This window comes from Aphelocoma coerulescens, chromosome 4 (assembly GCF_041296385.1).
Source record: "Aphelocoma coerulescens isolate FSJ_1873_10779 chromosome 4, UR_Acoe_1.0, whole genome shotgun sequence".
Classification (NCBI taxonomy): domain Eukaryota; kingdom Metazoa; phylum Chordata; class Aves; order Passeriformes; family Corvidae; genus Aphelocoma; species Aphelocoma coerulescens.
Genome location: NC_091017.1, coordinates 72,670,118 through 72,697,650, shown reverse-complemented (window position 1 = coordinate 72,697,650; position 27,533 = coordinate 72,670,118). Strand labels below are relative to the sequence as shown.

The 27,533-nt window shown below is 36.8% G+C and overlaps 1 protein-coding gene across 4 annotated transcripts in view; it reads right to left on the bottom strand.

Moving 5' to 3' along the window:
* Positions 1–27,533, bottom strand: part of CTBP1 (C-terminal binding protein 1) — a 235,757-nt gene that overhangs the window by 174,373 nt on the left and 33,851 nt on the right. For all 4 annotated transcript variants that reach the window (XM_069014663.1, XM_069014660.1, XM_069014662.1 and 1 more), the window contains exon 2: positions 7,029–7,187. In XM_069014663.1, the coding sequence (XP_068870764.1) occupies positions 7,029–7,086 (58 nt within the window). In that variant the 5' untranslated portion in view covers positions 7,087–7,187. The remainder of the gene's footprint in view (positions 1–7,028; positions 7,188–27,533) is intronic.

The following is a 27,533-nucleotide window of genomic DNA, read 5'->3' as shown; positions in this document are numbered from 1 at the left end:
CATCAGAGAATCTTCCCTGACCCCAGGCAGAAATAAGTACATACTACCATCACCAGTACTTAAGACTTCTAAAGCTTTTAAAAGTTTTATAAGGCACTCATCTGCACTGCATAAAAGCTAAATATTTAGTCTAAAAATATTTTTATTAATAGGAGAATAGGAAGAATAAATTCTCTGGAGATTATTCAGGAATTAGATGATGAGGTGTGGTTATATACTGGATTCTGACTCAAATATCTATGATATTACATATACAACTATTACAACCCTTTAAAACCAGTGTCATGCTATATTATTTTCTGTATTCAACACTGTCTGACACTAAAATTAAGAGAAACTATTCTGACTTTACTACATTGTCAAGATGCAGCATTCTAGATAGATCACAGCTGAACATACCTGCTGTCATAAGCAAGCAGTGTTTTATTTCAAAATGTTATTCAATCAAAATGTGACAAAGATAAAATGCATAATGCTGGACACCACAAAATTGCAGTTTTTCTTTACAACATCCAAAACTTAAATAAGTGGCATGAATGTTTCAGCAGAACTTAAAAATCTCAGTGAGATTTTTTTCTCCATAGATCTTTTTGTCCTCAAATTTTCTTACTGAAGTAATGCTTTTCATTAGCAGCTACTGTTCAGTATCATTTAGGGCAAAATGGGCTTCTAAGCCAATTCTCTTTTCATACAGCTTGCATTGTTACTGTAATACCTCTGCAACATTGCAGTACTTAAGTGGATGCCAATCCAAAGGCTGCCTAGGTGAAAACTCAGATTGCAAAAGCAGGTTACTGCAGCAAGCCAAAAGAAAGCTAGAAAACACCTTGGGCTGATATTAAGGGCAAAACCAAAAACCAAACACAAGCCTGTGCATAAGCATTTCAACTATAATTGTAATGAGATAAAGGATGCTTTTGCAGCAGAGTAAACATAACCCAAATATACAGATAATTTTCCTTTGCAAAGTGGCAAACGATCTTGTTATGTGAAGATTCCTGGAAGCACCATTTATTATTTTATTATTTTATTATTTTATTATTTTATTATTTTATTATTTTATTATAGTCAGTTTATCTTAATCCTTAGAATATCCTCCCTGTTCTTTGAAGGCAACTTGTACATAATGCTCTATATTACCAAATATTCAAAAATACATTCAAAGTTCTTACAAGCAAAACACAGAAAAAAAAGAGTGTTGAATTGTTAAAACATGTTTGTATGCAATACACAGAAGTGCGCATTTATGTTAAAAAACTTGTATCTGAATGTTTACTTATAAAATATTATTCTATAGGTCATTCATAGAAAACTCTACTTGCTCAAACACTTTCATTTGCTACAGTTGAAAGGTTTGATGGCTGTTCCTGCAGAAAGATTTTGGTAGGTCTTACTACCCGATTCCTAATTTAATTTACACTGGATTGCTACAGAGAAAAGGAATTTACTCCAGTTCAAATCCTTATGTATTTGCCGAAGGCACTTAAGGTTAGAAAATCATATTTTTGCAAAGGTTAATTGGTACTTTATAAAGGAGATACTTTGACTTAGGAAACAAATGATAAAATATTAGGAATCTTTGAGCTCCCTCTGCTGTCCTAATCCTTCACTAAGCCGCCTTCTGAAGTCTGTCAGACACCAAGCAACGAGGCAGCCCATTAATCCCTTTTTAAGAAACACTTGGCATATTTAGTATGCCCAGTACTAAGAGCAGTACACAGGAAGAAACCTCTGTAAAGTACTCTGTGATTTACCATTGTCTGTGCATTTTTTTATTTCCTTTCACTCTGCAATGTATGTAGCAAATGAGACAATGGAGAACGTGTTCAAATTTGGATGCCAGTTAAGAAAATTGATAGCTCTTGTTCTCCAAAGAACTTGACATCTGCAATTCCCACTTGCATAAGAAAGAGCTAAGGGCACTCTGTGGCAACATTTATTCCTCCTTCCTCTTATTTACAGATCAACTTACATGGTACAGAACAACTTTAGTAAAAATCCTTTTTGAAATTCAGGGAAAGCCCAGACCTAGCCAAAGTAGGCCATCTTTCTTATTAATATGCAGAAAACTTAAGTGCCTCATTCACAACTGCAAGGGCTCACATCACAGTTTACACAAACTACATAGGATCCATCAACGGTCATGAAAAAAACACTTGGTGTTTGTCAATCTGGTACCTTCCACTTGTTAAGAAGCCAAGCTATTACATGCACAAGAAAAATAAATCAGGAAAGTGAATGCTTTTTTTTTTTTTTTAACTAAGTCACTCTTTATTACAAGATTTCTCTATCAATTTGAGAAGACAAAAATTCAATTCATATCCAGTTTTTTTCCTCTGCATTCCTCCTGGAACCACCAACATACTCCACATCAACTATGAACTGAAGATTCAGCTTATTAAATCTCAAGCAGAAAAAAGAAGCTCTAAAAACAGAGATGTTTCCTTATAGGGAAAGAAAGCCCAGGCCATATCCTTGAGATGAAACTATTCATTTATCATGTACTTTTACTGTCCTCCCAAGTGCATCACACTTGGGTATTTGCCAGTAATCAAACCTTCCCAAAGAAAGGCTGCCCTTCATAAAAGCAAAGATGAGAGATTTTATCTGAAAACTCAGAAATTCATCCCATTAATATGCACTTTCTTTTCCAATTTATGATTTTGACCAACTCTTCATTTCTTAGGTAATAAAGCATCACTGTTAAAATAGCTAAAATACATTCCAGGTTTTCTTCTGAGCACTTTTTGAAAGGCAACATGCATATAAAGAATAACATTAAGATGAATACTACTGCTGCATAAAAAGGAAAAACCAAAAAAAAAGGAAATGATTGTTTGAGCATTCTGAGTGCTGCAATGCTTTTTGCTTCATCAAAACCAGAAGACAAAAAAAAGAACATCTGTCTTGGGGCAGACAGGGTCTTCACAGACTTGTACTTGGTACACGTTGCAGTCTTTGCTGTATAAGTATCACATGAGGTGCTCTGGGAAGCAATTCCTGGTTTCAAGCAATTGGGAAAGTCAATTTTCCAGTTACATTTCCAGCATTGTTTTGTACTTTAATCCCTAATACCTGTGCAAACAAGCAAGAAGAAATGAGAGAAGCCCCTTTCTTCCTCCCAGTTCCACCAGCGTTCCCTAAAGCTTGGAAATCCACCAAAAGCAGTGTATAATAAATATATAGTAATATATTTAGAGATAATTCACAGTGTTCACCAAGCCTGTTCACAGACAATTCAGACATTCCCCCTGCATGCAGCCACCTTCTGTTCCTTCCTGCTTCATCTATTAGCACCCAGCAACTGCAACAGAAGTCAGACATCCCAAGGTAACTTCCAAGCAATGGTCAGTAAAACATACACACATTTAATTAAAGATTTCTAGAATATAAGCAAATAAACAGCATTGTTTACAGTTTGTTACAATATAAAGCACAATAATACCTTAATTAGAGATAACAACTTTTCAAAATGCCAAAAACATTTTGAATTTTTCAAATTACCCACAAAATGAACACATTTTATTTTTGCACTGTGACACTTCCAACTGTTCTGCCAAATGTATACTACTATAATTATGCTTTGCAATCACCAGCATCACCGGAGAGGGGGACAAAGAAAAATATAATCAGTAACTAATTAATCTTTCACATGTCTTGATACCATTTATCTCCAAGGGAAGAATCCTAAATGTTATTTTACGAATTGTGAAGTGAGTTTAATATTAGCATCTCAGAGTGCCTCGAATCAAGTCCTTATGCCTAAGCATAATTCACAGTTACTGGTGGAAGTTAGAAACCAGAATTTAATACCTGGCTTTTTTAAGGGACAGACTTCTTTCAGTCTTGCATTGAAATGTGCACAAAAAAATGTAATTGCAAACAGCTTTGGGATTAAAAGCAAATATTCAATTTCATATTTAAGAAATCATCAAAGGGGATCATAGGTACCTCAGAGACAAAATCACTTACTCAGCTACATTAAGAGAGAACTAATTGCTCCCAAAGTAATAGAAACAGGGGCTTTTTTCTGTATTGGGTATCAGCTGCAATTTAGCAGTACTACCACCACACTGTCATTAGTTCACAGGCTGGTAGTAAATCCAGTGATGTCTGATCAGTTTACTTAATTTGCATGATTAGCTGCTACAAGCAAGTGTGCAAGAAGCTACCTAGAGGCATAGGAAAGCAGTCCAACTCGAATAACACTGTGCACACACAGTTACTGAACTTCCAAGAGCACTTGTGATAATCCATCAATGCCACAGAAAAAGCTCAAAGTCTAAAGAAAAAGCTGTGTGCAACCCTGTGCACATGTTCCCAATGTGAGCATTTCAGTTTGAGAATCAGGCCCACAACACTCATTTTTCAGAAACTGAATTTCAACTAATTACCATCCCCTCCTCAAACAGATACAGACAGTGATGAAGTGCTGTATGGCACCACCAGAATGGCTCTTTATGGACAAAATAATGTGTTAATGTCTGCCCATCTCACATTATGTTCAAGAATTCATGAAAAAATACATAGTTAGTAGTAATTAGCAAGTTATTGCAGCCTATTTTTAATTGAACTTGCAATAGAAATATAGTGCATCTTTAAAATATTCTCTTCTAAGGGAAAGTTCAAAAGAAGGCTATGTACAAACTGATGAACAGAAAAGCTGACCAAGAAGATAAACCACCTTTAATAGCTCTACAGCTCATTACATTCCCTGAGCTTTGTAAAACATCATGCATATTTCTAAAATATAAAATATTTAGGTTGTGTTGTGAAAGGTACATATACCAGAGAACAATTCTGCATAATTAATTTTTAAACCTGAAGAGGACCACATGTAGAGAAAAGCCATTATAAAACAAACCAACCCCCTAGTTTTATCCTTTTTTACACAATTTGAAATCATCAGCCAGGGAAATGTGTTTACAAGCCTCAAAGAACATTTGAACGTATAGACACACAAGAGTAAAACAGCTCCAGCATTTTAAAGAGCCAAACTGGGTTCCCATAACAATAAAATTTCAGCATGTTTCCATATCCATTGTTTCACCCCCTCTCCTCCTGATCATCTTCTGCCTGGCCTTCCCACTCTATGTTTCCAACCTGGCTATTTGGTAAATGGGATTAAGGAAGCAGAGAGGCAGCTAAAAAAATCCCCTTTTTCTCCTACATTACTTTTCAAGTGGATCAATTCCCTCCATTGCATGGCCACACAGATTTTACCATAGGATGCAGTGAATTGTGCAGGGCTGGGAAAATGAAGCCAGACAAAAGGCACTGATTAAACACCATCACTGGATGTGAGCACAAAGTCTGGGGGAAGCCACTGCTATTTCAGTCACAGTGGCTGCTGCTCTGTCACCTCTGTCCCTGGCAACGTTCCTTCCCACGTCATCACAGACTTCTTGCCTCTTACATTGTTCTGTGCCTCAATATAATAAGCCCAGAAGGAGGCTGAAATTGCACTGAGTGGGCTGAGCAGCTCTAACTGCTGGCTGCCATCAAAAGGGACAGGTTTGTCATTCCTCCTCATGATCTGCTGATTCAGCTGACTAACACAGGCCAAAAAAAAATTAATATTCTCCATTTCTTGTTGAAGAGGTTGATACATAAACTCGAGGATGAGGAACTGAGACTGGGAGCAGAGGAGAGGAGTATGCACACTCCTAGGCCATTTCTAACTGACCCAGCCGCAGACATGCACAGAAAGTGGGGCAGCCTTCCCAATTTCCTGGTCCTCCACAGTCAGTTCCCCATTTCTCTAAGCAGGGATCATTCTCCAGTGAGCAGGTTCAACTGGCCACTTGGCCAACCAGTCTAGGTGGGACACAACAACAGTCTGGAACTGGTAACCATGGGTGGGCTTGGCCAGCTTTAGAAGAGACTGACAAGGAGATTAATCACCCAAACTGAATGTGGAACTGCACCCTTTGATGCTTGGATGAAATGTCCCTTTCTCTGGCTGTGTTAGGCTAAACAGTCCCAGCAAATCTCACACTGAGCTTTTCCAACTGCAACTGCTCTGTCAGCTCAACAGTGACCTGGACTGAGGAAATTACCCAAATGGAAAATATGCCAATAAAAGGTGGTTTTGGTATGAGTTGTTTTCTCAGTGTAGCTCATTGTAGGGCCACACTGATACTGGCACAAAGAATGGGGTAAAAATCCACGGCTGGGGACTGCTCACACAACACAGCTGCTGGGAAAGGGTTTCAAGACCAACATGTGGAGGAGCAAATGTTCCACCTGCAGTTCACATCATTAGACATGATGCAGAGACCATGTACCCACCAGTCTTGATGCTGTCTCCCATCGTATCAAAAAGAAATTAACTATTCCATTATCTTCTATTGAGAAATTAACATTTTAATATAAAAATTCATTTAGTCCAGATCAATCATGTATATTCTTAAAAAAAGCACACCTTATCCCTCGACCTGCTTTCATACCAGCTCTAAAAGCCCATTTGGAGAGAAACCAGGAGTGTGCAATTCGTCATTTGTGACTTAAGGTAAAATGACAGACCCAAATGATTACAACTCCTTTCACTAGAATTCAGGCTATTTTTATTAATACTCATTTAACATTTTGGGGGTCTCCTGCAATTTTTGTTTTGTTTTCATTTGACTTTTTACTTCCTTTCAAGGATCAGATACAAGGTGTTAAATCAATCTACATGAAGCAAGCCTGTAGAGAGTAACTCCCAAGAGCACTACGTGGTCATCTTACCCTTTTGTAATTGTTGTTTTATATAAACCCAAAATCTTTTACAGTGTTTGGGTAGAATGTTGTAAAATGCTAAGATGAAAGCCAACTCAACTGTAGAATAGGTCACACACTAGTTTCTTTTATTTGTCTAGATCCATTTTCACCCCAAAAAAGCATTTGTGCACATTCAATGTTATCTCAACAGGAACTACAACTCAATTAAAAATACATTGAATGACCAAAACAAAAGTTCCAGTCTTCAGAAATATCAGTAGTCCACAAAATTAACAGAGTTAACATTAGAAACTGAAATGTCCAACCTTCAAATATGCGATCCAGACGTTGCCGCTTCACTTTGTGTTTGTCCATTAGAGACATAAGAGTGGAAGCTCAAAGAACGTCCCCACACAGCTTGGTGAAGGTCTTCTCACAACAGCCACCAGGCAGAAATGCTCAGCCTTTTAGAAGCTTATTTCCACCTGTGAACAGAAAGATAAACTTTAAAATACATGATTTTTGGCACCTTTGTCCAGATGATACAAAGATGATCTGTATGTAATCTAAAGAATTTTTTAAAAACCCACAAAGTTCTTAAACCATATTAGGTAAACTGGTATTTCACAGCAAACTGTCTTCTAAACACAGGGATACAAAGCACACGGCACAACTCTGACAAGCCAGTATAGAAATGCTCCGAGACAGCTGCTGTTCTCTGCCTTTTGACAGTCAAATACTTTTCTGCCCTTCCAGTGAACAAACTGCCAGTCAATGCAGGTATCCTGGGAAGGCACACGTCCATATTCCCATAAATTGACAGAAACACGTTCATCTGAGATGAAATTGGAAAGCCACAACTTTGCATCACAAAGCTCACAGTGAGAGAACATACTCCTTTCACTCGTGACTTTCAAGCTCTTGACGATGAAGTAATCCAGAGTTTCAGCTTGGAAGCTGAAGGAAACCAAGTCAAGGGGCACAGATGCAAGGAAACACATCCCAGTGACAAGAGAGAATGCCAACATCTCTATAAACCAAATGGCATTTGGAGCAGGTTTATGCATGACCAGGCAAAGCTCTTTGGCAGCAGATACAGCCAAGGCACTTTTCAGATACCGTGTAGCTGGGCAAGGCAGTGTAAGGGCATTGCAACAAGAAGGCTGCATTTTAAGCCAAACCACTGAGAAGCAGGAAGGGGGGATGGGCAGAGAGGAGGAAAAATCCCTCAATGAGAACCTAATCATAGCAGTAGAATATAAAATGCTCATAAGCAAGTGGACAAAGTAAAACTAAGGATACAGATGCTCTATAAAGCATAATCAGAGCACCACTTTTATTCGCCTTTAAATATCTGAGTAGACTTTGAGAAACAAATGCAGAGCACACTGAAGTACAAGCACGGTGCACACTAAAATGAGCCAAATAATCCACCTCCTTGATTCTTTTTATTCCTGCCCAACAGCTTTCAACGTCAGTGGATAGGATTAAATGGCCTTACAAGTGACTGAGCCTAGAAATCTGCTTGTTTCTTTCTAGAGGCTGAACTTCACTATAACCATAATAGGCACATTTCATTAACATATGATCAAGATTCAGGAACTCTGAGTGAAATCATAAAGAAAAACATTTTGAGCATCAAGAATTGCACATTTGCATTTAAACTATCTTTACCAGTACTGCCCTGCTTGGTGCATTTGGACTTTTAATAAAGTTCCTTCTTTGTGGTTTTTTTTTAAATTTAAAATGGAGTTAATGTACAAGATTCATTGTGCTTTTAACACTTCATTCAGCCTCATCCTCCTCTTCACTTCCCCTCCACATCTCTTTATCCTCAAAATCGAGATTCTTTGGCTGTTTTGCATAGTGTCTGATTCCAGCTGAATATAACATCCCATCATGAAGGGGAAAAGAAATTGATGAGGAATGCAGAATCCCCTTTTTTTTTACTTTTTACAAAACAAGAATGTTGCCATTTTAGAAATTCACTTTTACATTTCTCAACATTGATATTCTTCCAAAACATAATGTTCTTCAATATTGAACGTGGTTCTAAGATTGCACAAGCATTACATCAAATCTAATTTCATAATCTTTTTATAAAGATTATAAAACACATTTTACAATTTTAAAAGCCAACTCTATAACTAGATAACCACCAGCCTTTGCTTAAGCCAACACCCCAAACCTGTGCACAGGATCGGCCCTAAACTAGTCTTTAATTTATTTGCTCATCACTTCTATTTTTTAATCTACTTCCTTCAATTATCACATAGAAAGATCTAAAGCATGAAAGCCAAACCAGAATATAACAAACATTTTAAACACTAGTCTTGGTTTAAATTTTTATAGCTTATTTAATTTCCCATCTTGTAGAAACATACATGCCTGCTGGCCTCCTTGTGCTGTTTTGTTTATTCATTCAGCAAAAGATTTTTCCACTGTAGTCACTCTGCATACAAAGCTGGATGACAGCTGTAAAGAACAGACCATCTGTAACTATTGACCTACCACTGAAAGTGTCACCAGATGTTTTCTGTCTACAGTAGCTTCAAAGAGTGCCATATAAATCAAGTATTTTTTTTGCCTTCAAACATTGTTTTAAAATTATTTTATTGATAGTAAGTCGTCAAAAGTTTAAAAAAATTGACCAAGAAGTAAATTAACATGTTAACACCATTCTAAGTTGAATCCTCATACAGTTTTATTACACATCATGTTCCAACAGAACGAGCAGATGATGATATGGGAAGAACTTCCCAGCAAAACAAAAGCCTTATAATTGTGGAAGTGTTAGTTACTGCAATTACAAAACCACAACATGAATAACTGTATTTGAGAAATTCACTAAAAGTACAAGCACAGTGCCTAATGATCTAAAACCTGAACACCAAATCATATTTAAGACCAGACTTCTGTAGTTCAATGTAGTTTTAAGGTTAAGTGAGAATCCAAGTGATTTAAGAACTGTAGTGCTGATCATCTCTGTCAAGTAGTACCTACAAAGCCATCTGAGATACCATCAATGCCCAGAACCCTTTTGAGCAGTACACATTTTAGATCAAAATATACACTGTTGAAAACAATATTAGAGTTTTTCCTTCAGTTAAGCAGATGGTTCCAGTGTATTTTTAAAGAGGATCTGTCTCTGGGTATTGCTGGAACATTTAGCTCTTTCTTAAGAAAGGAAGAGCTCTACTCTGAGACTTCAAGATAAAAGGAAAAGTGATTCTCCAACATGTTTCTAGAGTGAGCAGGCTAAACCAGAAAATGATAAACAAGTAAGTCAACTCTAAATTCAATTTTCAAAGCAGATAATACTGGTAATGAATAAAGGATAAATATTAGCTGTGAGTGAGAAGATTTGAAGGAAGACCCATTCAAAAACCATGAAAGAAAGAGGATGAAAAGGAAGCAAACTAAGAAATTAATTTTTTTAAGAGAGCAAAACAGTGGGCTAATTATACACACCCAGTGTATGTGTGGGTTGTGACAAATTCCACAAGATGAGGGAAGATGGGGAAATCCAAACTGTTGCAGCATGCAGTGCTGGACCTTTTCTTTTGCATCAGTTTGGCACGTACCAGACTGTGCTTCAACTAGATTGGAACAGAAAAACTACATCACCTCAGATTAGTTACCCCACTCTCAAAAGAGATCCGGAGTATAAACTCTCCTGATCACACACTTTCACTCATAGGCTACAAACTGCAGAAGGCTGATTTTTGACCCACTGTCAGTTGCAGGCAGAGGTTTGTAGACCACCCCAAATCACAAGATGAAGCATAAGAAATTCAAAACAGAAATGACATTCACAGAACAGATTGATAGGTCATTAGATGATAAGGCTATGAAGATTTGTGTTACCCTTGGGAATCTCAACCTTCACTTAACTTAGCCATTCTAACTTATGCTCCTTGGTCTGAAATGATAGTGAATTATTCAAGTATTTTTTATGTCTACCAACAACTACCAAAAAGTATAATATAAGGCTATCACAAGAAACATTATAATTTTACATTCCAAATTCCAGTGGCATCAGTTTTGATGATCAAAAATTAGATAAATTTCCTAGACAACCCCTACTAACGCTTTACTTCTCCTTCCTTCCCATCCAAACTGATAACATCCCTATTTTCCATCACACCTCACAAGCCTTGAAATGGCCAAGCCCTGGAAGTAATAAGTAAATATCATCAAAGCCGTTTTCCTCATGTTAGCAATACCTGAATTTTCCTAAATAATTATACATTTTGTTTTGCAGTAACTGTTTCAGTTAGTAAAAAGATTGTTTAGTGCAACCCTCCTGCCATGGGCAGGGAGGGACACCTTCCACTAGACCAGGTCGCTCAAACCTCATCCAACCTGGCCTTGAACACTTGCAATAAGGAAATCTCCACACTTCTCTAGGCAATTGTTCCAGCGTCTCATCACCCTCACTGTAAAAAATTCTTTATATCCAAGTCAACCATACCTCAAAGTTATTACTGAGAAATGGAAATGTATCTAAATTTCAAAATATTTCTGTAGTACAAAACAAAGGATCTTGTGTTTGGCAAAAGAGAGGGTCTAGTTCTGTTGATGAACAACAGAAAGTAAAATGACATAAAATTATATGAGAATTTTTTTTTATTTGAACATAAACTTAGAGGTGTATTTACTTAGCAAAGAGGTCAACTTTCTGAGTCTACGGCAAGAAATGGGCTCTAACACTGAGAAAAGGAAAAATAAAGTTTATGATGTAAGAGAGAAACACTACTTTTAAAAGCTCTACAATTTGTAGTTGAACCTTTCTAATGTCAGTAGCAGCAGTATCAGTTCTGTATAAAGCAGAAATTTTGGATCAGAGGACTGGTGTTTCATAATGGAAGTTAGATAATGCTTATGTCTCAAAATTATACAGTGTACTACACCTGAGCATGGAATATGAAAGATTAATATCTGAATTTTTTTTTTCTTTCTATATTCCATTTATAAAAGTATTATTTAACAGTACTTATCCACTGGAGTTTAAAAACTTTCCAATTAAAAATAAAAGGATGAGTAAAAGAGGACAAAGACTTTTGTTTGGATGTTTCTTCAAAATGCAGCAGAGACTGCTACATCAACACTGGAACATCCCCTTCAGAAGTTCTGCAGGACAGCTTTTGTTCTCACATCTTACATCCTTTCCTGAAGATCCTGTGACTTATACTAAAAACTTCTGCAGTATGAAACCATCACATTACTATCACTGTGCTCAAAAATATTCCTGCAAAGATTCAAGCTACACTTAAAAATAAGTACGGCACATTGAACAGAACAAAAAGATTAACTGCCAGAAGAAAACGTTTATGTCAGCCTTTTCTTGCAAAAATTGAAGTTATTCCATCTTGTCTTAGGAAAACTAATACTGAATTAAGAAGGAAATACATAATTATATTTGCCTGTCAGACAATTTATCTTGCCATTAAGTATGGTTAAGCCACTTTGCCTTACCATTAGATGTCAGTGCAGTCTAAGAGAAACTGTACACGGAGCTTCAAGATCAATAAATTAATCACAAAAATTAAGCCATTACCGAATTAGACACCAAAAAGCATGTTAGCTACTCAGAAAAGGACTAAAACCCCAAACATTCTAATGACATTACCCAAATCTAAGGTGAATCTATCTCAAAATTATGGAGGACTAGAAAAAGTGCCTGAGCAGGCAGTAAGCATGGTCCAAGGCTTGCTGAAAAACTCCCCCAGCCTGAAGACAATATGACTGAGTGGAGTACAACAAAGGCATATAAAATACATGAGTCTCAACTCAATGTGTGGGGAGCATACAGTGAAATAGCAAGCCAGAATATTAAAAACAACAGGAAGCTTTGTCATGGAGTATGTAACTAAATTGTAACATCTGGTGTCACAGGTACTGTGGATGCCAAAACCTTAAGTGGTTCTTAAAAGGGGTAAGAAAAGTTTATGGAAAACACATCAGTGGCCACTGATAATAACAGCCACAGTACCAACCTAGGTCAGAAATCCATAAGCTGGTAAATGCCAAAGGCAGGGAAAATGTCAGTACATGCTTTGTTCTCACAGTGAGCAATGACTGCACTGTGTTCCACTGACCAAATGTCTGTTTAGTTCAGCATCCAGCATTTGCCAAGAAATGAGGTGCTGCATTAAAAGAGCAAGAGCAGAACAAACAGGATACTTCCTTCAAGCACCCACCAGTGGCCACTTCTGGAGCCAGAACACAGGAGAAATGGAGCTGCAGCCCCTTCAACACATGGGCACCCCTTATATTCTTAGGAAATGCAGAGACACACCACAAAATGGACTGATCCAGCCACATGGAAAGTGAGGTCCACAGTGCACAGGGATGCACAAAAAACAACTTAAGACAAAACAAAACTCACACAAGTTAATACTTCTAACAAGTTAGTACTAACACACGCCCAAAAGGTACTGCTGGAATCATCAAACTGACCATCTCTCCGATGTAAAGCTTAAGAGACATCTAGAAAATCATCATAATGTAAAAACTGCCAGTGCCATAGGCTCCACCCTAGTACATGGAAAGCTCTTCCAGTGTAAGTGTCCCTTATTACTGGCTGGGTTTCCTTGGCTTAAACTTCCAGTGAACAGACTTTCTTGCAGCTTTGCCTAGCAGATGGAAGAACTCCCTGAGGTTCTTTGCACAGGTACCTGTTAGGTACCACCAAGTCATCCCTTGGTCTACTTGCAGAAGAGACCAAGTTCCTTGATACTCTCCTAGGAAGTCATGTTTCTGATCCTAAATTGTGTCAAACCTGTGCATCCTTAAATTCAAGAGCAAGTCACTAAAATACTGGTTAGTGAGTGCTAGAACAACATGAAGCCTTGGAACTGCAGGAGCAGTTACATCAATAGCCAAAGCAGAACTTTTACCACTCTCTTTCACAGTCCTTGAATGTATTCAGAGACCATACATGAGATTAAAAGACTTTGCACTCACTTCAGCAGTTTTTTCACCACTGGTGCAAAGCCAGTTCTTTTTAGGATGGGTTTCTCTGCCCCAGGAACACAGCCAACAGTATCTCCTTTTGTATTTATGACCCAAAATTTGAATACAATTTCACAGAATCACAGAATCCTCCAGGTTGGAAGAGAACTTCAGTATCATCAGCACTTTTTTCTCTATTTATGAGTGAAGGTGTTTGTTCCTGTTGATAAAAATGTTCAAAATAAGGCCAACAACACCCCTTGTCAGCACACCACTAAAACCAAGGCTTATGGGCTTTTGACATATTGTCGACTATTTTTTAATACTGTGGATTCCCTTTTGGACTATTCTATCTTTTTTAATTACTTTAGCACCAAATAAAATGCCTTCCAAAATTTAGTGTAATAATTTGATAATCGTAAGCCCTTATTTTTATGGCACAGGATTGTAAAATGCCCTTTTTGACAGGGAATATGGTGAAAACAGTAGAAGAGGTTGTGGTAGTAATTCTGTCATTAGAAGCTTCTTATGAGGTATTTGTCTTCACCATAAGGGTTTTGTTCCCAGAGCTTTTTTTTTTTTTTTCCCTTAGCAGCATTCTCTCTCAATTATACATCTGTCCACAAGCCAAAAATTACTCACTGCTGAAAATGAATTACTGCAGATGTGTATGACTACAGACAGATGGGAAGCATCTCTGCTATCTCAGATTTCTAGCTCATGAATAAAACTTCATTGAAGAACTCAAACTATTAGACCTAAGACATGTACATTTTAAGTGAAATTGAAATGCTTTCTTTAGTGTCAGAAAACACTCATTGAGCAATATTATACCTATGATTCTCATCAAACAATAGCTCAAAAAAATTCCATTTCAGGTATTCAGCACATGCTTCTTCAGGAAGACCAGCACTGTAACAAGCCTCAGTCTTAGTCATGAACAGATTTAAAGGAAGGAAAATGAAGCAACTGGTGTGGTCTAACATCATGAACCTGATTCATTCACATGTTGAATTCCCAGCTTTGCCTCTTACTCTCCTGACCTGAGGAATTCAACCTGATGGGTGCATCATGCTGCTTTGGTTTGTAAAGCAACACAGATCCACAGCCCAGTGCCCAGAGACCCTGTCACAACTACCACCTTATGAAGTACTTTGGAACCTCCCAATGAAAACCATCTAAAAATGCCAAAAATGTCAAACAAGTCAGTTGTTAGGTCAGTGTTAATCACTTCTGCATTTTTCAAAGTCTGAAAAGAAAGAAAATTACACTGAAAGAAGATCAATCTCCACTCATTTTTTTTCTGGACAGGCAGAAGAGCTGGAAGCCTTCCTCTCTTTTTGGAGATTTGGATAGAAGAGACAGCAACTGTGTAAATGAAAGAAACACAATCTTAAGGATTTTGAGAGACAGCAGCAGTGAAACTGAACTGCCTCTAATTCAGACAGAAGATTATCTTTATTTGAATCAGGAACTCAAATGAATAATATGTATTTAATATTTTAATGCACCTGAGAAAGCATAACAGGATGCAAAGTATTAGTGCTCATGACAATAAAATGGTTAATGCCTTGGGTAATGAATTCTCTAAGAAAGGAAACAATTACTGGTGCATTTCATGAATCTCTATTGCTAGAAAGGATTCAAACCAGTGAGGAGAAAAGATTACTTTTAACCTTTTATTGATTTATTGACCCTTTTTTTTTGTCTCCAAGAAAGACACAAACCCACATCAAAATGCCAGGCACATGGACTGCGTGCCTACTCTACATGTTAAACTAGTTCATCTGTCACAGATCTACTATTAAAAGTAGCCTATGGATGTCCAGAAACCTGTGCTTTACAGCTTGAAACTCCTGGTTAAAAAAACATAAGATTTTGCAATGGAAAAAAAAGAGTGGGGAAAAAAGCTCTACTCTTTAAGTAAATAAGAAATTACATCTAAAGACATTTAGGTTAGAAATTTAATTATGGCTAATTAAGTTTAGACAAAAAACTGTGGGCCTGGTGTTTTTTCTCTACACCAAAAAGCCTCATATGTTGGATACTATGGGTCCAAAGGAAGCCTCTAAGTTGATGAGAGGCTTGGAGCACCTCTGCTATGGAAACAGGCTGAGAGAGATGGGGAGACGAGAAGGCTCCAGGGAGACCTTGGAACACCATTCAGTACCTAAAGGGGCCACAAGAGAGCTGGAGAGGGAACTTTGGACAAGGTCATCATGGAATGACAGGACAAGGGGGAATGGCTTCACACTGACAGAGAGCAGGGTTAGATTGGATATTAGAAAGAAATTTTTTACTGTGAGGGTGGTGAGACATTAGAACAAGTTGCCCAGAGAAGCTGTGGATGCCCCATCCCTGGAAGTGTTCCAGGCCAGGCTGGACAGGGCTTGGAGCAACCTGGTCCGGTGGAAGGTGTCCCTGCCCATGGCAGGGGTTGGAACTGGGTGATCTTTAAGGCCCATCCCAACTCAAAGCATTTTATGATTCTATGGATATGTGCATCCTTGCTACTGTAAGAAAGAACATCAAGTACTAGGAAAACATTATTGAGATGGAATATTTTACTTTCCACTTGAAAAGTAAACTGCGTAATATTTAGATGTTATGACAGTGCATTATTTCTGCAATATTACTTTTATACCTAGAAAATATTTTAGTGAAATAACTTTCTACAGATAAGGCAAATACGATTCTTGGTCACATTTTTCATTTGCCCATATTACTGCACTGTGGCAGCAACATAGAACCGCAGCAGTATCACAACACCACAAACCTTAGAATATAATTTTTTTCCTATAGTTTTTTTCCTATGGAAAGCTAACATCTCATCTTTTCAAGATGTGCAATACTGCAGCACTAGATTAGACACAACTGACATCCTTCATGTAAGGCATCTTTAAGCCAAGCCGGTATAAATTAATTTTGTGATATTTTTTGTTAATTAGAATACTCATTATAGATTTTAAGAAAGGAAGATTAACTGTTTCACTCATTAACTACTACAGATATAATTTTTGCTCAGTCACTAGAAGAAGAAAGAAAAAAAAAAAAGGAAGTAAAAAACTAATCATTTTGTATGATTAGACTTCCAGAGACTGTTTCCAGTTATGCTCTGGTTGAAAAAAGAAAATACCAAGGATAAAGCTTTGGTGTTATAGCTCGTACTCTTCAGACTATGGCAACTCATTGCAGTCACAATAAAAGATACCTGGTCTGGATATTTATTTATTGCTTCCTCAGATGTCCTGGTAAAACTAAATTTTTTATCAGTACCTAAATTAAAAATGTATTTTTTAAAAATTGTACATTGCCATATAAAAATTACATATATTTGAGTTTGGTTTGCTGTTTTTTTTTTTTTAATGCATTACAAATGCTGGACCATTTCTTTCTCCCACTTTAATGAAAAGACAATTTCTATCACCTAAACATACTAAAATGGTAAAGATCAAGTGGATTTACTCTGTGTGTTCCATAAATCAATACATAAAATATTATAAATTATGCAAATTATACATGAACATTAGTAATATTTGGCAATAGCATTTCTACGGTTTTTTTACATTTCTGAAATGTAAGTCTACAGATAGCTGGTACATAAATCCTCTGGAAGTTAGTGGAGTCAAAAGATTTAAGTTTCTTTATGAGCAGGTATACCTTCAATAAAAAGGATTTTTCAAATGTACCACTAGATATTGGAAAAATGTCTTTCCTCCTGACTAAGCAAAAAAGGCAATATAAGACAAGAGACCAGACAAGTGACAAGTTCCATTTACACCCTTTATGTTTTAACTTAAGCCATCTTTGTCAAGCTTTGCACTTTTACCCACAGTCCCATAAGCCACAGAACAGTTTGGTTTTGAAGGGACCTTTAAAGACCATTTAGTCCAACCCCCTGCCCCTCCACAATGGTCAGGGACACCTTGGACTACATGGGGTCACTCAAAGCCTCATCCAACACTTCCAGTGATGGAGCATCCACAGTTGCACAGTCACACCAAGATGCTGCATTTTATAGATACAAAAGAGTTTGCAAGTGCTATAAATTGTTGCTGTAAAAACCCCAACTACTAGAATATCTATTTGTCAAAACAGAAAATACTACTGAATTCTACAAAAATGCCTACAAGTTTAAGTACCAGCTTATTTCCCACTGTGGCTCCCTCATCCTTGGACTCCTGGAAACAGCTATCCAGCCTCAAAGGCATCACTGACCATCTTCCCACACAACTTTCATCCTCGACTAGAGAAATTGTTTAATTAGCAATTCTTTCCCCCACACTTTGGTGTCAATCTCAATCTCCTGACATGACATTTCATTAAGAAATTTCCAGCCAACTACACTCCCATCTCAGTCACAATAATACAGTGCACTTTCACACCTTGCTAAATTCTATACACAATCTTCATTGCAATTACAGGGATTGCTTATGTAGAAGATTAATGTTAGTGGCTGGGATATTGAATCCTTTAGCACAATTGAATGTGGGGAAACAAAGAATTAAAAGTACAGTTAGATAGTCTCACACATCTGAAACTGGCTGACAACTGTGTTTTATGTAATATAATATATTGTAACCAACACTACTCATTTTCCAAACTGATTTTGTTTTGTCTATATTCATCATTTGAGCTCATCCACTCATTCTTTTATTCAGTAGGAAGGTAAAGGAGAGAATTACAGTCCCTGCAGGCTGCTTTGCTGATGTTCTGCAAAATTTGCTTTCAGACACAGTTTTTGAACGGGATTTTCCTCTCTTCTGTTCACATAGTGCTGAGATGTCTCTCTCTAGAGAAAGGACCTTAAAAACCTGCGACCTGTGTTCTTCATCTCTGCATTCTGAAGTTATGTTTAAGAGCTCTCAAACACCACAGAACAGCAGCTTGCTCAGTTTTTGAGACTCACTTCAATGCAAAACTACTTGGTCTTTCCTGTAAAACAATTCTTAAGTTTGCAGAGTGGGACAAACAGGCACTGAAACCATTAGGCAGGTGTGAGAAATCTTGGGAAGCCTCTTCATGCTCATGTCAGAATACAAGATGCCTACATTATATACACCCATAACCTGGCATAGTTAAGTCAGTCCAAATGCATGAAACTTTTGTTTTATTCCAGAAGGGTTTTAGGGCAACTACATTTATCACAGCATCTCAGTATCCTTCTGAGATGTAACTGATGTAACTATAAATTACCACACTTCATACTCTCTATCTGGGAAGAGAACTCTCTGTGCAGCCAGATATTTTTAGTTTCCTTATTTGAACATATATGCTGGTTTGTATCTGTTACAGAAGAAAGATCAAGCAGTGCACTTGGCAGCTGATCTGGAAATCGATACAACCATAATAGTCTTTAATGGAAATTAATTTCAGTCCTACACTACACTAGGAAATAAAATTTCCAACCCATATTAACTTGAAGGTTAGTTCTTGATTACTTAGAATGCTTCTGTTACAGAAGAGGGCAGTTTTAATCTAGAAGTTTCAAACCATTTTAAGTTCATAACATGTTGAAAATAGCTGTGAATATAATAGTCCTTCAAGATCTAAGTAGAGACTTCAAAAAATTTGTAAAAAGACTGAAAGTTAGACGTGGATGAAGTAGTTTGTATGCCTCAAGAATGGTGTTCCTTAGTTCTGGAAGAAAGCTGGAGGTGTGAGACAAGAAGTATCATTGCACTTTATGTGCAGCACCCGAGCCACCACTTCACATCCTCAAACCTCTTAACCCCTTACCAGGCAGATGGCTGTAAGTGAAGAATTATTTCTTGTGGGACTCTTCCTAGAGGAGATGTGGTGGTGTCAGACTGTGTCAGTAGATACTGAATATGCTTCTTTAACAAGCCTTTGAACCATTTGACTATTGATCTCCTGTCAGAGAGAAGAACGACGTTTCTTGCCTATGAGAATGTCACACTGTCAACAAGAACGAGAGGAGACATCCACTCGCCACCCACCAGAGAGTCCCTCAGTAGTAGCCTGTGCTGCTCTCCAAGGCACACTCTGCCACAGTGCTGACTTTTAAAAAGGTCTAAATAAAAATTTACATAAAGTAAATCAACTTCCCATTGATTTCTGGTATACTATGCGCTCTTCCAGTAATGTCAAATGAATGATATTTGGCTGAAATCAGAGTACCTGGAGAAAAACAGGGTTTTGCAGTCTTGCATCCAGGAGGAAAAACAGAAGTCTTCCAGGAAAACCTCACTGTGCTACTTTTAATTATCAGTAATTCAAGTTGTTTGTAATTCTTCCACTGATCAACTACTCCAAAAGTACCACTCAAAGGGTGTTCATCAGAGGATCTGCAGGAATCACTGTGCAAAATTGCTGCTCTTGGAATCTGCTTTCATAGCTGGGAAACCTTAGTATTTCATGTTTTCCTTACTTTTGGAACATTGCAATACTTGCTGTCCTATCTTCTTTGCACCACAACTTCCTCACCTCCTCCTCAAGATGACTCCTGAACTCTGCATGGTATTGCTTATTCCTCCTTGATGCTTCACAGCTGTGAGGAAAGGAAAGCTCCTAAGCCCAGCAGACTGTCTGCATTATTCCCTCGGTTACATAAGAACTGAGTGAAACTTGGGCTCTCCTTTTGAATATGGGAGCCTGTATGGAAGGGACTCAGTACCAATTGCCTCTTAGCCTTTCCCTCCATAGCATTATCATCCCCACTAAAATACTTAAAACTGTTTCAAAGCTTAATATTAGACCCTAATAGACAATAGTCAAATGATATTGTCCTGTCTTCGGAAAACAAAGGAGATAAAACCAAAAAATTCACTTTTCTAACTAGCAAATTCAAAACAAATTTCAGAAGACACAATCCTGGTGTTCCTTATAAAACAAATACTGGGAGATGCTTGTTTAACTAAGAAACAAAATATTTTCCTCCACAGTCTGAAGACAGGTCACAGCGACTTTATTAAACCATATCCAGACCATGGTTAGAACAGCAGCAATGTCAAAAAAATGCTGTAAGAGATGCCCTGACTCTAACAGTAAGCAAGTAGGCAACAAAAGAATTCCTTGTTTAAAAAAAAAAAAAAAACTCTTAAAACAAGTAGATTTAAAGCAAAAGCAAATAGTGGTCTACAACATGACCATAGTATTTTCATATGTAGAGAATCAAGAATGCAAACTACAACTTAAATGGTCTCATTATAAACACCATAATTTTTACGTTTAATTTATTGTGCATAAATGAATTTTAAACCAGGTAAAATATAATAATTATGGAATCTGCATACATGGAAAAAACATGAGAACCAGGGCCCAAATAATATTCCTCTTGCTTTGGTATTATTTATTTGGTATTATTTCTTCAGAAGCAGTTCAAAGACCCCAGAATATAAAGACCCTGCAACCTTTTCTTGAATGTTTGAATAACAGTTCTCCCTATACATAATTAGATTTGAAAACATAAAAGTCTTTTGCTTGAATAAATAACATCAGAAGTTCAAGACTCCAAGATGAGTATATTTGCAATTATATTACAGTTCAAAAGCAAATAAAAAATTGTTCCCTGAAAAATCAAGTCTTAAAATAGACCGAAGTACAACATGTGCTTTTGTTTCATCTGAGTGTTGCGTATCTGGACTGAGATTGTTGGTTTCTCTGTGTCAAGATCTACATGAAAATTATCTGCATAAAGGGAGTAAAATGTCAAATTCTGAATATCTGACAATTCTACAACAGATGGCCTTAAATATTAGTGATTCAGTTGTTGTTGGCATTAGGTCAGTTCTTTACTTGTTAATTAAGGACCTACATTTTGAACTATTATTTTGTTATAAAATGCCCATTGGGCAAAAAAAGATTAGAAAACGCATGGCTTAAGATTTTGGAAAGCTTGCTCTCTTTTTGTGCTAGAATTTCCATTCTGGCTGATTAATAAAATTCCAGGTTGGGAAAAACCTCCACTCCCAGTTGTTTTAATAAGACCCAGATCTTGCTTTTAGTAAATACGCAGGTGCAGAAATGCTCAACCCTATCCATTCCACCTCATGTGAGGATGTGTTTTATAGTTTAAGATGCTCAGATAGCAAATGTTCAGCCTCTTTCTTCCAGAGAGCACAGTCTGGCTTTGGAAGCAAGTCACAGGAGGGGTGACAAGAGGCAGTTATTTTTGCTCTGCACAGGAATATCCAGAGTCAGTCCTCCACCACCACAAACTGGAGATTGTTGAGAGTTCACTCATCATTTGTATCCCAAAGCTGAGTTTGTCCTTCTTCAGACAGGACCCACCTCTCCCTGTAACTGCTCTATCTCCCTATCTCCTCTTCCCACTTGCAGCTGAAAACAGAACATTTAATCTTGTCTAACTTTCAAGTCCACCACAAATTGCCCCAAGAGGCTCAAGGCAGCTTTAGCACCCAGAGAAATGTCCCTGTCACACTCTCCCACATCCTGCCTTGGGAATGGTCCCAGCAAGGAGGTGAAAGAGTACCATGCATCTTCTTAAACAGGCTACACACAAAGAGATTCTTGCACTGGAATCAACTGAAGAAAAGTGAAATGCCTGAAAGAGATAAAATTCAGTAGTGCAACTGCTCATTAAGTCCAAGATCATCCTAAATTATATCAAAGTTACCCTGTAACTGAGGAAAACCAAATAGCAAGTAATAGCTACACCACAGCAATGACAACAACCTTTCTCCTTGATATTTTCTTTCCATTGGCATGTCCTCTGTGTGGAAAAACATTCCCCAAATCACTTCCTCTAAGCCAGTCTAGATCCACATTGGTGATGAGACCCTCACCAGCAGTTACAACTGGGAGCAATTCCCCAAAGAACCTGAAACTAAAGCTTGTTTCCTCCTGAAGCATCAGTTTGTTATTTGATGCTTTGAAATCTATATGCAGGAGCACATAAGGGTTGGCAATGATACAGTTGGGTATTTATAAACTCTAAAAACATTACCATATGTTAGAAAGCAAAAATTATATACCACTAAATAAACTTTCCCTTTCCATTAGATGCACATTTCCTGAAAAAAAAAATAAAAATAGGCAGTAATCAGCCTTGACAATACATATTTAAATGTAAGATAAAATTACTTTTTTTAAAAGAAAGAAATGAAATTTTGCATGAGTATACGATTTTCAAGTATTTCTATGCAGTGACAGATTTAACAGTAGCCAGAAGATGCATTTGAAGAAAATGGAAATATTAAGCTTAGAAATCTAACTTCTCTAATTTCTTCACTTTACAACTACCCAAACACTGCTGTGAAATACCATGGAACATTGATTTGCTTTTAAATAGTAGAGATATCTTTGACTTCTGCATAAGGCAGACATAGCAACTTCAGACCTTTTAAACTAAGCCTTGACAAGTATTTCACTTCATTTATAAGTTACACTTATAAAAATGTTTTATTTAAATGGCAAGTACAACAATCAACTTTTTAGAATGTGCCCTTTTGAAAGAAATCCCTCTTGACACATTTCATTTTGGTTTCCATTCATGTAGAAACAGTTATCTAACGTTTAACATAAGCTATGGATGCAATTCTGGAAGTTACATTGGTCAGACTTGGCCGTGGATGAAATTGCTGTTTCTTTGCTTTTTTTATTTGATGTTAGATGGCCATTTCTAACTGGCTCTGCTTGCCCCAGAGGGCACAGCTGGAGAAGTGCACAGCACAAACACAACGGGCTCAGAAAGCAGCAAAGCATCTGCCACTGTTCCCAAAGTGAATCACTTGACCCATTCTAATTCTTAATTGTCTGTTGCTTCTTAAAAGTAACAAATTTGACAACACTGGGAAAAAAAAAAAAAATCCACCAGGAAATTAAGAATCATTCAAACATCTTATAATCCTGAGAATAAATGGCTGCCTATGGATCCAGTGAGCAACTTTTGATCACAGGGTGTGGGATGCTTTTTACTGCATATCCAAGGACTGAAAGAACAACGCCATAAATTAATAATAGTGAGTCTAATAGTGAGTCTATAAAGGTTGAATTGATACTGACATCTTGGATATTATTACAGTAAATGACAGATTAATGGACAAAGGCACGAGATCTCAAAAGTCGTCCTAGATATTTAATTACTAGGAAGTAACCAATAATCATATTAATTAGCACAGTTAAAAATCCCATCGAGCAGTAAATGATTTCAAAGGAAATTTTGGCTATAACAATGACAAGTTAAGTAATAACTTAGGCCAATGCCAGCACAGAATAAATGGTTTAATGATCCCCATAGAAATTTTTATTTTACTGAGATCAATATCTGACCCCTATTATACACTAAAAGCCATGCCTAAAACCAATTATAAGAACTATTGTTGGTACTCTCAATTACAAAGAAATTTTCTTCTCAATTGTCATTCCATCAAAATTAAATACATAATATGGAACTCAATGCATCTTTCTGGCATCTCAAGAGCAATCAGAGCTATTGCTAATTAAACATTTTATTAAAAAAAAAAATAACTGCAAGTCTTCAGTGCTCAATTTCCTGGATTATAAAAAAATCAAAGACTTTCGCACCAACATATATTTCTAAATGCAACATATTGTTATAATTTCTAAGTGAATCATAGAATGGGTTGAAAAGGGTCTTAAAGAGGTCCATCTGATTCCAAAACTCTGCCATGGGCAGGGACACCTTCCACCAGACCAGGGTGCTCAGGGCCCCATCCTGCCTGGCCTTGAACATTTCCAGGGATGAGGCAGCCACAGCTTCTCTGGGCAGCCTGTGCCAGGGCCTCACCACCCTCACAGTAAGGAATTTTTTCCTAATATCTAACCTAAATTTCCCTGCTTTCAGTTTGAACCCATTACTCCTTATCCTATCACTACAGTTCCTGATCAATGAACATCAATAGCAAGACTGATTTATCACTGCACAGGAAAACTCAAAAGAAAACGTCGTGAACTTCAGATTTTACATTATTAAAAGTATATTTTAAAAACAACATATCTTTCAAACTTGACTTTTATCAAATGTAACAAGTACTCCATGCAAAATAAAGGGGTTTGTGGTGAAGTGAACCTTTTTAAACTAAAGGTGTATATTGAGTCTCTACCTTTATGAAACAAAGGAAAAATTTCTTCACTTAAAGGGTGGTCAGTTACTGGAACAGGCTGCCCAGGGAAGAGGTGGAATCACCATCCTTGAAGTATTCAAAAGACATGTGGGTGTGGCACATAGGGACATTAGTGGTGAACACGGCTGTGCTGGGTTAATGGTTGGACTCAATGATCTTAGAGCTCTTTTACAACTTTAATGATTCTACGATTTTTAGAGGTAATACTTTTTATAAATATAAAATCTATATATCCTCTATAAATCCCATTCAGCAATACAACATTTGCATTCCAATTTTGCACACTGTCTTTGCTCAGATCACATCCTGCTTGTGCACAAATCCTACTTGTGCATGATACCAGGCAGCAACAAGGATAATTGTCACATATCAATCAAACATCATGTAAAAAGGCAGTTAAACTGACAAAACATGACCTGAATGGTGGAATACTCAATTAAAAATCAAGAACTAATGGAAACAAGATTCTTGACTAACTTGACTTCCCATATGTTTGCCATGGTCTAAAAGCAGGCTGTTATTGCATTAGTCTAAAATAATCTAGCTTTATATTTATTTTATATATGTGTGTACACAACAGTCTAAGTCTTCAAATATCTTCATTAAAAATGTCCTACTGTGCTCATGCAATAGGCATTTTTTAAAAACTTGCTATGTATTTAGATCCAGAGTCATTCTAATTTTGATGTTAGACCAGTTGACTCATATGTTCATTCAAACATATTCATGTTTTCAGAGTTACACCTGCTACTCATAAGAGACAGGACAGGAAAAAAAAAATCTACAAACAAAAGCAAATAACAAATACCTGCTTTTCCAGTCCATATTCAATTTGTACTACTTATACTATCGTTTTCCTTCAGTGAGCAATTCCCTTAACAGCTTAATTTTTTAACCAAGTTTGTTTTCAGGAAAAAAAATGTAGCTTCCAGAAATTATTTGAGAAACAACTATTAATCTCTTTAGTACTGAAAAGTGTAGTTATAAACTGGACATAAACCTGCAAATACACTGGACAACCATTATGGAAATAAGTGAGCATTTAAGGTAGCACATCCCTTAATAGAAAGATGTAAATAATGAATACAGAATTAATGGGAAAGTTCTCCAGTTCCATTGCAAAATTGAAATTTAAACCAAAGGCAAAGTTATAATGAATTTCGGAAAAAGGCTTTCCTACAGCAAGATCATTAACTGCTTTCAAGTTTTTTAAATGGACAAAAGAATAAAGCATCCACATAAAATAGAACTGAAAAAATCCTATGTTATCAAAAGAAATGTGCAGTAATTCATCTAGACAGTTCTCACTCTAATGCCACTGTATGATTACTGAGGTTAAAAAATAGGATCATGGAATAAAGAAGATTAATTTCTCAGAAGTTTTTACAGCTGTAAGTGGACACTATAGATTAACTACAAAGACAAGAAATCTAGGCCCTACAAGGTTGAGAAATTTAGACCATCTGTATTACATCAAGTATTACTTTGTGCATTATTCTTGGCTTTTCATCAAACTCTGACCCTTAAAAACATCCTTTTTGTTTAAAGCTTTGAAGACTACAGCTGTTCTTATTACTGGTTTTGGAAATCACTGCTCAAAACCTTTAAAATGGAACATACCTGAAAAGACTCAGCAAAACTGATATTTACAAAAAAAAAGCTTATAACTAAAGTAAACTTTCAACATTCTGAAGATGAAAATAGCAAGAACAAATAATCAGTATAAACACAACTAGCTTAAGAAAACTTCAGGAAGAAACTGTGAAATATGGAAAAATGATTTAAAGATTATATACTGGTTATTAGTGAATATTGAAATATAAGGCACAGAAGGCTTTTCTCCTCTGAAAATAAAAAGAAGGATCTGTATACTGGATTTGAATTTATCATACCTGCTACTTACTCTGAAAGTTAAATTAGAATGAACCATTCACGATTCCAAAACAACTTGGAATAACCAGTTATAAAATTACAGTAAGAAAATGTTGGCATTCATTGAATTCCTCTGTTCCAACCCTTTTACTGAAGTAGTAGAACAAAGTTATACAAATGTCTACATCCTACAAACAGCAATAAAAAAATACACTGTATAGATTCTAAATCAGCACATGTATCAGAAAATAGAAAGGAATTTCTATAGATACATTGATTGCCGAGCTTATTTTAGGTGTTAAAACCATGAGAGATGCTCTCTTGTACATCTGTCATTATATATTGGAGAATTAAAACATAAAATGCATGGAGAAGAGGAGGCTGCTGGTTTGTATCTGCAGCAATCTTATTTCAGTCCTTACAATAAAAATTATAGCAAATAGAATCAGAAGCAGAGCAGCTTTATTGCTCTGAGGTTGCACCTGAGATAACCAGAGAGGAAATGTAAGAATCAATCAGCAGATTAATAAGGCAAAATGGCTCAAAACCTTGCTCTGTGACACACTGCTACCATTCCCACAAAAGAGAACCAAGTTTTTAACTATTAAACAATTGCCCAGCTATTGCTACAGGTAGGCCCAAAGGTCTGCTGGCCAACCAGAGGCTGCAGGACTCCACTGCACAGCCCAGAATAATGTAACTCCATACACCCCACAGCTGGCTTAGGCAATGTCCAGAACTACTCCCTCAGCAGTCTGGCAGCTACAGGGAAAACTCAGGAAGCAATCCAAGCAATTTGCTTTTATGTCATAAAATAACCTACGGAGTTATGTATACCCAAAGTGGACTATTACCTCAGGTCCGATCTGTCTTCCCAAGAGGCATGGAACACATCTGGAATTCTTCATTTTTTACATTTATTTGATCTTCAAA